General features: G+C 44.3%; 5 protein-coding genes across 6 annotated transcripts; all 5 read right to left on the bottom strand.

Moving 5' to 3' along the window:
• Nucleotides 1–39: 39 nt before the first annotated feature.
• RB195_014541 (uncharacterized protein) lies at nt 40–1,488 on the bottom strand (the record flags this gene model as incomplete). Its single annotated transcript, XM_064204854.1, has 1 exon — nt 40–1,488. One exon carries the CDS (start codon nt 1,486–1,488, stop codon nt 40–42), a length of 1,449 nt encoding a protein of 482 aa, XP_064060735.1.
• A 441-nt stretch (nt 1,489–1,929) lies between these two features.
• Nucleotides 1,930–2,550, bottom strand: RB195_014540 (uncharacterized protein; the record flags this gene model as incomplete). Its single annotated transcript, XM_064204853.1, has 1 exon — nt 1,930–2,550. The coding sequence occupies one exon, from the start codon at nt 2,548–2,550 to the stop codon at nt 1,930–1,932; it is 621 nt and encodes a 206-aa protein (XP_064060734.1).
• A 4,572-nt stretch (nt 2,551–7,122) lies between these two features.
• On the bottom strand, nt 7,123–10,689 carry RB195_014539 (uncharacterized protein; the record flags this gene model as incomplete). Of its 2 annotated transcripts, XM_064204851.1 has the most annotated exons (6): nt 7,123–7,888; nt 8,005–8,544; nt 8,676–8,784; nt 8,841–8,998; nt 10,062–10,211; nt 10,613–10,689. In XM_064204851.1, the coding sequence occupies 6 exons, from the start codon at nt 10,687–10,689 to the stop codon at nt 7,123–7,125; spliced, it is 1,800 nt and encodes a 599-aa protein (XP_064060732.1). The 2 variants fall into 2 exon arrangements, with proteins under 2 accessions (XP_064060732.1, XP_064060733.1); XM_064204852.1 differs by lacking the exon at nt 8,676–8,784 and having other exon boundaries at nt 7,123–7,909; nt 8,005–8,641.
• Nucleotides 10,690–11,036: 347 nt separating this feature from the next.
• Nucleotides 11,037–11,564, bottom strand: RB195_014538 (uncharacterized protein; the record flags this gene model as incomplete). Its single annotated transcript, XM_064204850.1, has 1 exon — nt 11,037–11,564. The coding sequence occupies one exon, from the start codon at nt 11,562–11,564 to the stop codon at nt 11,037–11,039; it is 528 nt and encodes a 175-aa protein (XP_064060731.1).
• Nucleotides 11,565–12,070: 506 nt separating this feature from the next.
• Nucleotides 12,071–12,451, bottom strand: RB195_014537 (uncharacterized protein; the record flags this gene model as incomplete). Its single annotated transcript, XM_064204849.1, has 1 exon — nt 12,071–12,451. The coding sequence occupies one exon, from the start codon at nt 12,449–12,451 to the stop codon at nt 12,071–12,073; it is 381 nt and encodes a 126-aa protein (XP_064060730.1).
• Between the last annotated feature and the right edge of the window lie 168 nt (nt 12,452–12,619).

Raw genomic sequence — 12,619 nt, 5'->3', positions numbered from 1 at the left:
AGAGGTGAGCACGGAGCCGGGTGTTCCTGGTCTTCTTCACTACATCCTCGATGCTCTTGTACGCTCCCAAGCCGCTCGTCTCCTCCTGCCCAGCTCGGGGGTCAGGTCGTTCATCATGTTCAGTTCCCGACCCAGAGAAACGTAGCTGGTGCATTCGGATATGTCCGTTTCGTTAAACGTGAATGGGGCATTCGAGACCCATCCGTTCCGCATGAACATCGTCTTTTGCAGATTCAGCTGAGGACCGATGCATTCACATGTTTCGTCGAATTCGGTCAGCATTCGTTCCGCTTGGCTGATGCTGGATGTTATCAGTACAATGTCATCAGCAAACCGCAAATGGTGTAGCTGCCGACCATCAACCCTCACTCCCATATCGTCCCATTCCAGCTTTCGCATTGCGTTCTCGAGGGTGGCTGTGAATATTTTGGGTGAAATTGTATCACCCTGTCGGACCCCCCTCTTCACGTCAATGATGATGTTCTTGTAGAATGGCGAAATTCCGGTCGTGAAGTTACTATACAACTCTCGAAGTACCTTAATATACTGAGTAGGGACGCCTTGGTTGTCCAAGGCTTCCACGACCGCTTCCGTCTCAACCGAGTCGAAAGCCTTCTTTAAGTCGATGAAGGTGAGACAGAGCGGCATCTTGTACTCTCGTGATACCTCGATGAGTTTCGAAACAGTGTGAATGTGGTCAATCGTGCTGAATCCTTTTCGAAACCCTGCTTGCTCGCATGGCTGTCCTTCATCCAAGACTTTTTCAATCCTATTAAGGATTACTCTTGTAAAGAGCTTGTAGATGACGGACAGTAGGCAGATTGGGCGATAGTTGCCGATGTCATGTGGATCTCCCTTTTTATACAACAACACGGTCTTGCTGGTCTTCCACTGTTTAGGAACCTTGCATTCCGACAGATAACGTGTAAAGAGCCTTGCCAGGGTGTTGATGAGTACTGGTGGAAGGCTCTTCAGGTGTTCTGGTCTTATTCTGTCGGGACCGGGTGCCGTACGATTTCTTACCGACATGATAGCATGTCGTATTTCGGACGGGAGAACCTCTGGAATGACTTGTCCATCTTCCCTCAGATGGTGAGGAGGCAAGTGGACATGGCTGTCGAAGAGATCAGAGTAGAAGTCGTAGATGATTTTCTCCATTCCCCTTCTCGATGCAATGGCTGTTCCCTTTGGGTTCCGGAGAGCAGTCATCCTCGTCTTGCGACTGGCGAAGTCTCGACGGGCATAGCGGATGCTTTTCCCCGCCTCTGCAGCTTCAGCCAGCACTTCTGCTCTTCTCTCTTTAAGGTCTTCCTTTATCGCCTCTCGGCAAAGCCTTGCGAGCTCGGACGTGAGTTCCTGGTTCCCTGCGGCTCGTGCTGCTCCACGCTGGCGTATCAGCTCAAGAGTTTCAAGAGACAGGCGCCTCCTGGTGGTTTTAAAACTCAGCCTTCTTCGCGCAGTCGTGAAGGTGTTCGACAAGCCAGTCATATTCCTCGTCGATGTTGTCCATTGCAGAATCTTCCCAAAAGCCGGCTAGCGTAGCGAAGAGATCCCAGTTGATGGTAGTCCTGGGATTTCTCTTTCTGAACTTGGCGGCTTTCTCTGCTCTCCTTGTGAAGGAAAATCTTCCTCGGAGGAGGCGATGGTCCGATCCCGTATAGAACTTTGGTACTACAGCGACGTCCGTCAGGCGGAACCTTTTATTGACAATGATGTGGTCTATTTCATTACGGTACCCTCCACCGGGTGACTCCCACGTCCAGCGTAAAGAAGAGGGCTTCTGAAATTGCGAGTTCCCATGGATGGTCTTAGTCGTCATGATGAACTCGGAGAGCCTCTCCCCTTGGTCATTCCATTGTAGGCCGTGGGTCCCGATGTGAAGTTCCTCCGGCGTTCTTCTTGGGCCAACCTTAGCGTTGAAATCGCCAACTATGACCTTGTAGAAGGCATGATCTTCTTGGTAGAACTTCTCCAGGTCCATATAGAAAGCTCGACTTCTTCTTCTTCGTAGCTTGATGTTGGAGCGTAAGCGATGAAGATAGTCGAAGTTGGTGTTGGACCACATCTTCTCATCCGCAGACATCCGATTCGGGTCGTAAGTTGTTCAAAAGAGTCGATGTTCTTTGCCATACTCGTGTTGACGAGGACGCCAACTCCACCAACACCTCTACTGTCGCATGTTCCTAAGAACAGTTCTTCTCCAGTTTCATATACGGCGTTGAGAGGGTGATGTCGTCTCGTCTCGTTCAGTCCGATGACGTCGTACTTGATCTTCTTGGCTTGCATCATCAGATCTTCGATGGCCGCTTCCGATGCAAGCGTACGTGCGTTGTAAGTACAGATCGCCATCCTAGTCCTTTTCCGTTTTGGTAGCCTACATGACTCCTGCAACCCCGTCCTACCTGGCGCTACCGTACCAGGCTTTCCTCCGGAATCAGGAGACTCTTCTATTACTGTGTTTTGCTTAAAAATTTTAAAACCCATGGGCAGGTTGCAAGCCTCTAGTCCCATGAGTTTCTGGGAGAACTTTCGTTCTCCCGGAGTGGACATGTGGAGCTTGTTTGTTGGAGGCGACTCCAAACCGCCTCCCTTGCACCTCCCAGTCACTTGATTGCAGGCTTTTGGCCGGACCGACGTGCGGGATACAAGGATGTCATGAGTCAGTCCTGGCTCAGCAGAAACAAGAAGTCCATGCCCTAAATCCACCTGCGTCTCTGGGGAAGCACAAGGTCGCTTTTGGTCCGCGATTAGCCCCCTATCCGCCACCCGGGGACGCGCCACGTAGCCTCGCGACTAACCGGCTGTGATCCCTCTAGTGAGGGAGATCCGTGGCACATCATATGGGTACTTAATGACCGTTTCCCGTGGAAAGAGATACAGAGAACTACTCATTTACAAGCAAATATCGAAAAAGAGTGGGTAATGAAAGTTGTCGAAATTAGTTGATCAAATAAAGCAATAATGAGAATAACTTGCCGGCCTACTGTACGGAGGATCGCATTCAAATATCCAAATGTTTATACACAACAAGGTCAGAGATACATGAGGTCTATCTTTCATGGACCTACTTCCCATCTATAATGTCACCTTTTTATCAGTCTCTTCCGTTCCATATTTGTTTATCTGCTCAAAAACCGCCAACATTATTCGTAAGTTTTAACTGGAGAAATTTTTGGCTACAAATAATTTGGAACTTACAGAATATCGAAAATACTTGCTTCCGCCACTTTTGACAGAATAAAATAACAAATTTTTGTAATGTATTCTCAAGTTTGTAACCGTATCAAAAACAAGAGAAACCTTCACGTAAAGTATAAAAGTGGTGCATTTGACGGTTTTAAATTAGGCATTCAAAATTCCTCACAGACAATTGGAGACGTTCCTGCAAGATTTCCTTCAGAAAATTCCAATAGATGCTTTCCAAAACAGTGAAGTAGCTCGTTAACTGTATTCTAGCCTATCCGAAAAAAAAATCCTTTGATTATTTATGTACATCGGATATATTTCAACGTGCTTGCGATGCAACGTATCGGTGGTAGGTAGGGCAGGATAAAGGTTTGGGCAGCGAGGACCTTGAACGTCTTTAAGACACGCACCATCGCTTACTGCTCAGGTAGTGTAATGATCGGAAGCATGTTCAAAATTCTGCGGGAGCTTCTTTGCCCGCTGCCATTCTATACTCCTTTTATTTTTTGAAATTAAGGTGAACAAAACTTCTTTTGAATCTAACACACACTGCTTTTCCTGTCATGTGCTCTTTTTTATCCCCTACGTCCCATCTTTCTCGTAGAGTTTCAATGAAATTCTCCCAAAATTCTATACTTTCACCTTTAAACTTAAATTAGTTGAATTGAAAAACCCCATTATTTATTTGAACAGATTACCAAGGGTACACCAGGAAAGAAATGAACAAAAAGAAGCACACTTTGTCTAATTCAGAAAAATTTACAAAAATCGGCAGTCAGTTTATTGTCAGTAGAACTTGGCGGTGTCCTTTTTGTGGCGGATAACCTGTCGAACATGTCGTTCTTCTAATACAGAAAAAAAGTCTTCTTATAACATCTGTTCTGCCAATACAGAGTGCGTAACATCAGTCAAAATATGCATAAGCTAGGGTTCGGACTATAAACGTAGCCAGAATTATAACCGCAAGATATTAGAATTCTTGTTAATTAGCCGAAAAAGAAATCTATAAGAGAAAGAAAGCAAGAAATAGAGAAATGTAGACGACTAAGAGGTATCATTGGTGGAAATACGTGATCCAGTTCCATGTACTGTACTGAAGGCATCAGAGTTCTGAGAGTTGCTAGAATCAGAACCATATTTATGGTTAGACATCAATATTCGAATGGGGCTAATGTCAGAATTCTTCAAATTCATCTTGAATATTCTCTGCTATCGGCTTTAACGACATCACAGAGAAAGGGCTCCGACGGTCTGCAGTTCTGCAGAAGAAATTATTGAACATTAGGGCAAAGTTTTTACGTTGTATTTTAGCGTAATGTAAGTTAAAACCACCAGTTCTTTTGCGGGTAGGTCTGAAACACCAATGCTTGCTGAGCTTTAAGTTGGTGTCGTTTTTAAGGAGTCGAAAACAGAAGATTAGAAGTATATGTTTGTTCCTCAAGGTGTTCATATCTAATTTTATGAGGTTGTGATTGTACCTAGTCATCATTAGGGTTGCTGAAATTCTTTTGAGTACCATATAGATAAAATATAGATAGGTAAAAGTCTTTTATACATTTTCAAGCTTTGCTATGTGTTTCTTCTTTGAAGGGCTGCAAATACGGGAGCCATACTCAAGATGAGACGAGAAGAACGATCTGTGTGGACGAGTGAAAATAGTTCGATTGATGCTGTGAGAAATCTGGAATAGCCAAAAAAAGGGAAGAGTATGCTTTTCGTACAATATTTATTGAACGAGCCAACTTATTCATGAGCTGGTTGGCTTGAATGCATCATCCCACAAACCTGGCATGGTGCGGACTTCAGGTGGGTTATGCCTGTACGGAGTCGTAGATTATGGAGAGAAGGGTGATTCCGTCTATTTCTTCCTAATTGCCGTAAAAAACGGCCCGGAAGATACGACTTCAAGTGTTCCGGTGCCCTATTTTCCACGACGAGATCGGTTGGAGCGCGCCAGCTTTGTGCACGCGCAGCCTCTTGCCGACCGTTTTTTAAGGCAATTAAGAAGGAATGGGCGGAATCACCCTCCTCTCCATAATCTATGACCCCGTCCGTATAGGAACTCTCCACCTAAAATCCGCACCACTCTAGATTCATGGGGTGATTAATGAGAAAAGAATTATTGGAAAGGGTGGAATAATGGCACTTCTACAAAAAAAGACATTCTGGTAAATGAATGAATTGAATGTATGCACATTGCTGCAAAGTGTTAATCGAAGACGAGCACAAAGAACTTGGTAAATTTCCAAGGTGTTTTTGTTTCGTACACAAATTGCCACACCCTTAATCTCAGTCGGCAAATAAAAAGACAGCATATTAGATTTCTCCAAGCTACACACCACAGGGTACTCTATCAATGTACACACTGTAAGACAACCTTAGCTTAGAAGTTTTGATTGTTTTTCAGCGCTCTTCAGTGAGAAAATCGCAGTTGTACAATGAAAAATCCACATAAAAACTCACTCTGGTGATTGAAGAACCCTTCTTTGAATTGGTCAAGGCAGTATACATCTGAGAACTAAAGAGGCACTCGTTAGAAGTCAGTTGTTGCTCGTACTGCATTAGGATGCGGGAAAAAAGTGAAAGTTTTGTTGCGGGAGAGTCTTTTCGAGAGAAGATTTTATCTCGACAGAAAAACTAGTGTGTTCTTTCAAGAACTTCGGCCATGTTTTTTTAGAAGGATGTAAAAGTTAACGAGTTTCCGAGAACTGCTGCATGTCTTGGTGTTTGAGTGGGTCAGGTTGTATACATTGTAATACATCCCTTCAAGTACACATGAAAATACAAAAGCGAAAATGAAAACAAATGAAAATGTAAATGAAGTCTCAACAAAGGAATGTTGCACGTACAAGTTAATTTCGTAAAGAATCGCATTTCAGATATATTCTGGTAGCGAATTAACATCACCGTTCAAATTGTAGTAGATTTTGAATGATACGTGAGCACACACTGTTGAAGACTTTACATTCATTCGTTTATTCACTTAATTGACTCAGCTTATCATCCTAGTCATACCACCATCTTAATATCAGCACAGAGAGTAAAATAGATCCTTATGTCAAGCAGAGGAAAAACGTATTTTGCTGCATACCCGTCCCAGTGTTCAAAGCAAAAACAACTACCGTACCGGCGACTATGGCTAGTCAGTCCAGTGACCATCCTGGCTGTTCTTTTCCTCAAACCAGTATCGTTTATGGAAGATCAAGCCAGGTATTCGGAATAACCAGTTCGTATAAAATAAATATCTTATTTGGATCTGAGAACTGTCTGTCTAAGATATGTACCCGAACAATGGTACTTTGATATGCATACTGGAGGAAATCGCAGTTTTCTGCTTGCAATAGAAGCTCTATCGATAGTTTAATAATTTTCTGAGCAGTGGAAAACATGATTGAATTACAGAAAATGTTTAAATGAGAGTAGGCAATTCAAAATCAAAAACAATGAAATCATAGAAATACATTTGGGTGACAATGCTAAGAAGTGTTCTATTATTCATCAAGGTAACGTAGGCTTTCCTTAACTCTTCGGAACCAAACGTCGTATGATACGTCCTTCCTACTAAAAAAGAAGGAAAAGAAAACGTGGAAATGGATACACTGAAAACAAGTTGATAATGTTTGAGAAATCTAACGTATTTGAAACCTGTAAAGAAACTTCACTTAATGGATTCACAGTTCTCCGTGCAACTTATTATATTTTCGTTACAGTGTATTTCCCCTGCCTTTTTATTGTGAGAAATGCGCAGTTATTTCCGCTCAACGTAATTTGCCTTTTATGATAAAATGTAATGGTGTTCAACAATCTATTAGCTATTTTGCTTTGGAAGAATGTTTGAACAATTATAGTAGGGTCAAAACGACATGAAGCACGTATGCAGTTGCATGACTTACTGACTTGACTTAATCGGCGGGCTGATGTCATCGCCTCACGCGATTACCCGCATCTTCGCCGAGGTGTGACGCCCTTGAACACAGATCTCGAACCCGGAAAACTCCTCCGAACTCGTTGAGCAGGTCGATCTGCTGGTCTCCTTAATATAGATGCAAGATGTTGGCATCTTCCACGTGTCATCCGCCGGCATACCACATCAATTTCTGCGTAAAGATCTTCATTGTGGCATACCCTAGGCCAAATGTAGCCCAGTAGCCGTCCAAACAGCTTTCGTTCTGTGCAATCAAGCCTCTCCATAAACGTTGACGGTGCTACCCAAGTCTCTGATCCGTACATTATGATGGGGCGAATTGCGGATAGGTAGACTCGCACCTTGACTTCATTGGTGATAGAGTTCGACCACAGGCATTTCGTTAAGGAGTTAAATGCAGAAGTGGCCCTTGTGCATCTTTGCTGAACATTTCTCTCGCAGCTGCCGCTATTCTTTAGCGTACAGCCCAGGTAACAGAACTCATTGACGAGTTCTATCGGTTGCCCGTCCACTCTGATTCCCGTTCGAGGTCTCGAAGAGATCCACATCTGCTTGCATTTATCAGGGCGTAGACGTAGTCCATAGGTCGCAGCCAGCTTCGATACAAGGTTGACAACATGTTGAAGTTTCGTACTGCATCCCGCGAATATAACAACATCGTCGGCGTGCTCGAGATCAGTCAAGGGGCACCCTGATGGAGCTAAGACAATATCGGCAGAACACTGGTCGACTGTTTTTCGCCTGATGTCGTCGATGGCGAAATTGAACAGGAAGGTCCTGCCACTGCCCCTTGTCTTACTTCAGTTACCACTTCAAACGGTGTTGTACATCCGGCTGGTGTTCAGACTGCAGCAGTTGTTCGTTGATTCATGTCATCGAACAAGCGAACGAACTTTCCTGGTACTCCATTGGCGCGGAGCGCGTTGAGAAGACGGCCTCGGTGAGAAGAGTCGAACGCGGCTTCAAAGTTCAGAAACGCAACTTGCATTGGCTTCGAATACCGCTGCCAAATGTCGATCACTCTTCTGACGATGAACACCTGGTCAATCGTAGGTCGACCAGGACGGAAACCAGCTTGCTCGTCGCGCGTTGTTTCTTCCCGATGTTTTATGAGTCGGTCCAAGATAATGATCTCCAATACTTTGTACATAACACGCGTCAAAGAGATTCCTCGGTAATTCCTAGGGTCAGTGGCAAATAACTTTTTGTGGAAGGGAATTATGACAGCGTGTTTCCAGGAGTCAGGTATCCTTTCGTCTATCCAGATCGAACGGATGATCTTTGTCATCTCATGAATCCCAGATGGAGGAAGATATTTTAGCATTTCTGCGCTAATCCCGTCGTCTCCATCAGATTTTCCATCCTTCATCTTTTGAATACAGACCAGGACCTCCGACTCGGTCGGTGGCTCCTCGTTAACCGCATATGCCGATCTATAAACGTTTGAATGCAGTTGCATACTGGGACCATTGCTGGCACCACCTCTTGGTGCAGTTTGCAATGGTCCCACCTCAGTCCCAACTGCTTCTTCTACCACATTGTTTGGGTGCGTACGCAAATGCACCGTGCTTCATGTCGTTTTGATCCGACTATATCTCCCCTCCGCAAATTTAGATATATATCTGAACAATTCATTCCGAGAAGCGTGAATCTTTCAGGTGCTAACATTTTGACTGTGATGTTGCCATTACAAATATATCGAATAAACTATGCAATAACTCAAACTTACGGCTGACTTCTTTGTATATTTCTTCACGTACAGCGCCTGGTAAATTAGCCAGTTTATAAACTTCGTCAAGTTCGTGAGGGAGGTTTGACTTCCCATTCACAGTTTCTTTGTATCGAAGAATTATATAATTGTATAGGTGTTCTTTGAAATTACAGTACCTGCAAAGAATGAGGTTTGTCGGACAACTCAAAATCCTACAGAACACGGGATGCTGTGCAATTAGTGTCGCAAAACTGGCTCTTTACTGCATATTTTCTAATATTTCTCTCAAACCTTTGATATGTACTTTCCACACCTGAATAGGTCAGCTTAATTTCAAATTTGAAGAATCTAGACGTTTTACCCTACGTCAGAAAAAAGGGTGACATGCCAAACCACCACCAACTAAGATATTAATATATCATCACCGCTTTAAATCAAATTAGCCAAGGTAGTGCGGTCAGAAAAGAGAGAAATAACCATGGTCTTGCCAAATATTAAGGAGCAGTCTATTTCTTCCCAATTGAAAGTATCTGTGAGGCTACTTTCAGCTAGTATAGAATTAAATCAGCGCTATCCTAATTAATCAATCGGCGGACTTGTCGCCTGATGCGTTTTCCCGCATCTTTGCCGAGTAGTGTCGTCTTTGAACATAGCTCTGCCAAACCTCGATTTAGTTCAAGAATCCCTCCATCTGTCACGGTTCCATATCCTGCAAGACCTCGCATCTCACGAGAATGCTTCACGACTCCGGCTGACGCAAGTACCTCCAGCCCGACAATATAGGGCAGTTCAGCGTAACAAAACGGAGTGTTGTTACCAAAACTTCCATGGAATCTCTAGATATTCGGAAGACTTGGGTTGGATTATGGCAGTGCTTCGAACAACTGCACCTTTCTGCAAAATCTGGGTAACCCGAGTTTCCTCGGGTCTGCAATGTTCGCCAGTTCAATGTGACAAAGGGAAGAATTGTTACCAAAACTCCGAGCAACAAAGCGAGCAAATGCCTTGAATACAACTCGTAGGCCAGGCTCCGTCTAGTTTGAAATCGATTAGGTTTTTCTCACTAACTTACTAGAAGTAGGATTACATCATTGTTATTCTAGAGTCATGGTTATTATTCTGTTACGAATAGGACCTGGAATAAAAAGAAGTATCACTTCTTGTAAAATACACTGGCAAATTCTTGCAATTTTTTAATCCGATTTCTTAGCCAACAGAGGAATCTACCGCTATACTTACCACGTTTGAGGTAGAAAATGAATCAGTTCGTAGTTGAAAGCCTTAAATGTCCTGGTCTCAGCAAGACACATAAGAAAGTGTAATTCCTGCACGAAACAGCTCATGTCACCGTTGCATCCGAAGCAACGTTCCTTGATGAGATTCCCCTCCCTAAAGAAGTAACCGTCTTGTCATCTTGTGTTATTATTAAGAAAAGCGAAGAAGACACTAGAATACACTAGCAAGTAATGTCGGATAACGGATGAAGTAAAGTGATAGTGTTAGTGTTGATCAATAATGTGAGCCATCAAGGCCAATGAACGTACAAATTCAGCTTTATCCTTTTAGACAAATCTGGCAGCAATTTATCTATCCCGGAGAGATAAAAGGCTTAGCTATTCATCGCTGCCGCGCCAACGCAGTGGCTACGGCTTACCAATGTGCTACGGCTGTTTAGTCCCGTTAGATGTTATAGTTGATCAAAAGTTGAGCAGGTTTCTACAGGCTACGGTAAAAACAATTGATGCCTTGTAAAAATCATCTATAAACGGCTGTGAGAGGAATAAACCTACTGTGGCGCAGTGGCTGATTCCGCAGCGTCAGCAAGGTCGACGGTCAGGAACATAGAGCACCCCAGCCTTTCAGCCATCTCCGAATTGGTTTCAGTTGTCTGAGGGCATTGAAGCACTGACTTTCTCTGTCGGCCGTACCTCCGAAAGCCATCGTAAAGGCTGCATACGCGTTCATAAAGCTCAAACGTTTCTCAAATGAATTGAAATGCGTTGGCGCATTCTGTAGTGGTGATCAGCGCCAACTACTTCATTTTATAGTTTGTTCCTGTCTCCTGTGCTCCCGTTGATGATCGATTTGCTCGAGCAGGCACAAGTAATAGTTCCATTTGTTTCCGATCGCGCACAAATGTTGCCCAGTGGCATCTCTTCTCGCGAGAGACTCGAAGAGCGTCGCATTTTTCTTTGAAAGACTTTGTAAAGAGTTCTAACTATCAGATCGGCGGTCTTCCTGCGAGGCGTGTAATGTCGCGTTGGTTTGCTTCACTACATCCTCGATTCCCTCGAATGCTCTCCGAACTGCTCGTTTCCTTCCGCAGAGCTCGGAGGTCAGGTCATTCATCATGTTGATTTCCCGACCTGGATATACATAGCTGGAGCATTCGGATATGTCCGTTCCGTTAAGAGTGGATGGGAATCGGAAACCCATCCGTTCCTCATAAACACCGTCTTGTCTAGGTTCAGCTGAAGACCGATTTTTTAAACGCGTTTCATCAAATTCGGCCAGCATCCGTCCTGCCTGATTGATGCTTCTTGATGTTATAAGAACGATGTCGTCAGCGGAATGGTGTAAATGTCGGCCGTCAACTTTCACTCCCATGTCATCCCATTCCAATCCTCGCATCGCGCTCTCATCTCTCGAGAGTGGCACTGAATATTTTGGGTGAAATTGTGGATTAGGGACGCCTTGGCTGGCCAAGGCCTCCCATGGCCGGTTCGGTCCCAACTGTATCATAGGCTTTCTTCAAATCGATGAAAGTGAGACACAGCGGCATCATGTATTCTCGCGACTTCTGTGAGTTTCTCGCTAGTGCTATGAGTTTTGCAACGGTGTGTATGTGGTCACTCGTACTCAACCCTTTTCGAAACCCTGTCTTCTCGCATGGCTGTCTTAATGCTCTTTTTATCCTGTTTAGGGATCACTCTTGTGAAGAGCTTGTGGATAAGAGACAGTAAGCAGATTAGGTGATACTTGCCGATGTCTTGTGGGTCACCCTTACTATACCATAGCACGGTGTTGCTGGTTTTACATAGCTTTCCATTTTTCCTACAGATAGCAAGTGAAGAGCCTTGCCAGTGTGTTAATGAGGAATGGCGGTAGGTAGTTCAAATGCTCAAGTTTGATTCTGTCGGGACCGGCTGAAGTACGATTCTTCACCGACATGATGACATGTCAGACTTCGGAAGGGAGGACCTGTCCATCTTCCCTCAGAAGAGTGAGGAGGGAAGTGGACGTGGCTGTCAAAGAAATCTTAGTAGAAGTCGTGAATTGTCTTTTCCATCCCTTTTTGATGCTGTTGTTCCATTTGGGGTCCAGAGAGCAGTCGTTGTTGTCTTACTATTGGCGAAGTTCTGACGGGCGTAGCGACCGTTCTGTCCTGCCTCTTCAGTCAACATTTCTGCTCTTCTCTCTTTGAGGTCTTCTTTTATCGCCTCTCTGCAGAACCTTGCGATCTTGGGCGTGAGTTCTTTGTTGTCTGCAGCTTGTGCAGCTCCACGCTGACGTATCAGCTCCAGAGTTTTCGGAGACAGGCGTCTCTTGATGATTTTGAAACTCTTCGTCCCCCTTGTGCAGTCGTGAAGATCTACAAGCCGTTCATATCTGTCGTCGATGTTGTCCATGACGGTATCTTCCCAAAAGCCGACAAGCGAAGCGAAGAGCTCTCAGTCGATGATGGTTCTGGGAGTTCGCTTAGTGAACTTCGCGGCTTTTTCTCCTCGCCGTATGTAAGAAAATCTTTCTCAAAGAAGACAATGATAAAACTTATCCGTAAACCGTATATAACTTTC

The sequence above is a fragment of the Necator americanus genome, chromosome V (genome assembly GCF_031761385.1).
Source record: "Necator americanus strain Aroian chromosome V, whole genome shotgun sequence".
Classification (NCBI taxonomy): domain Eukaryota; kingdom Metazoa; phylum Nematoda; class Chromadorea; order Rhabditida; family Ancylostomatidae; genus Necator; species Necator americanus.
Note: the sequence above shows the minus strand (reverse complement) of the source record. Positions and strands in the feature narration are given on the sequence as shown.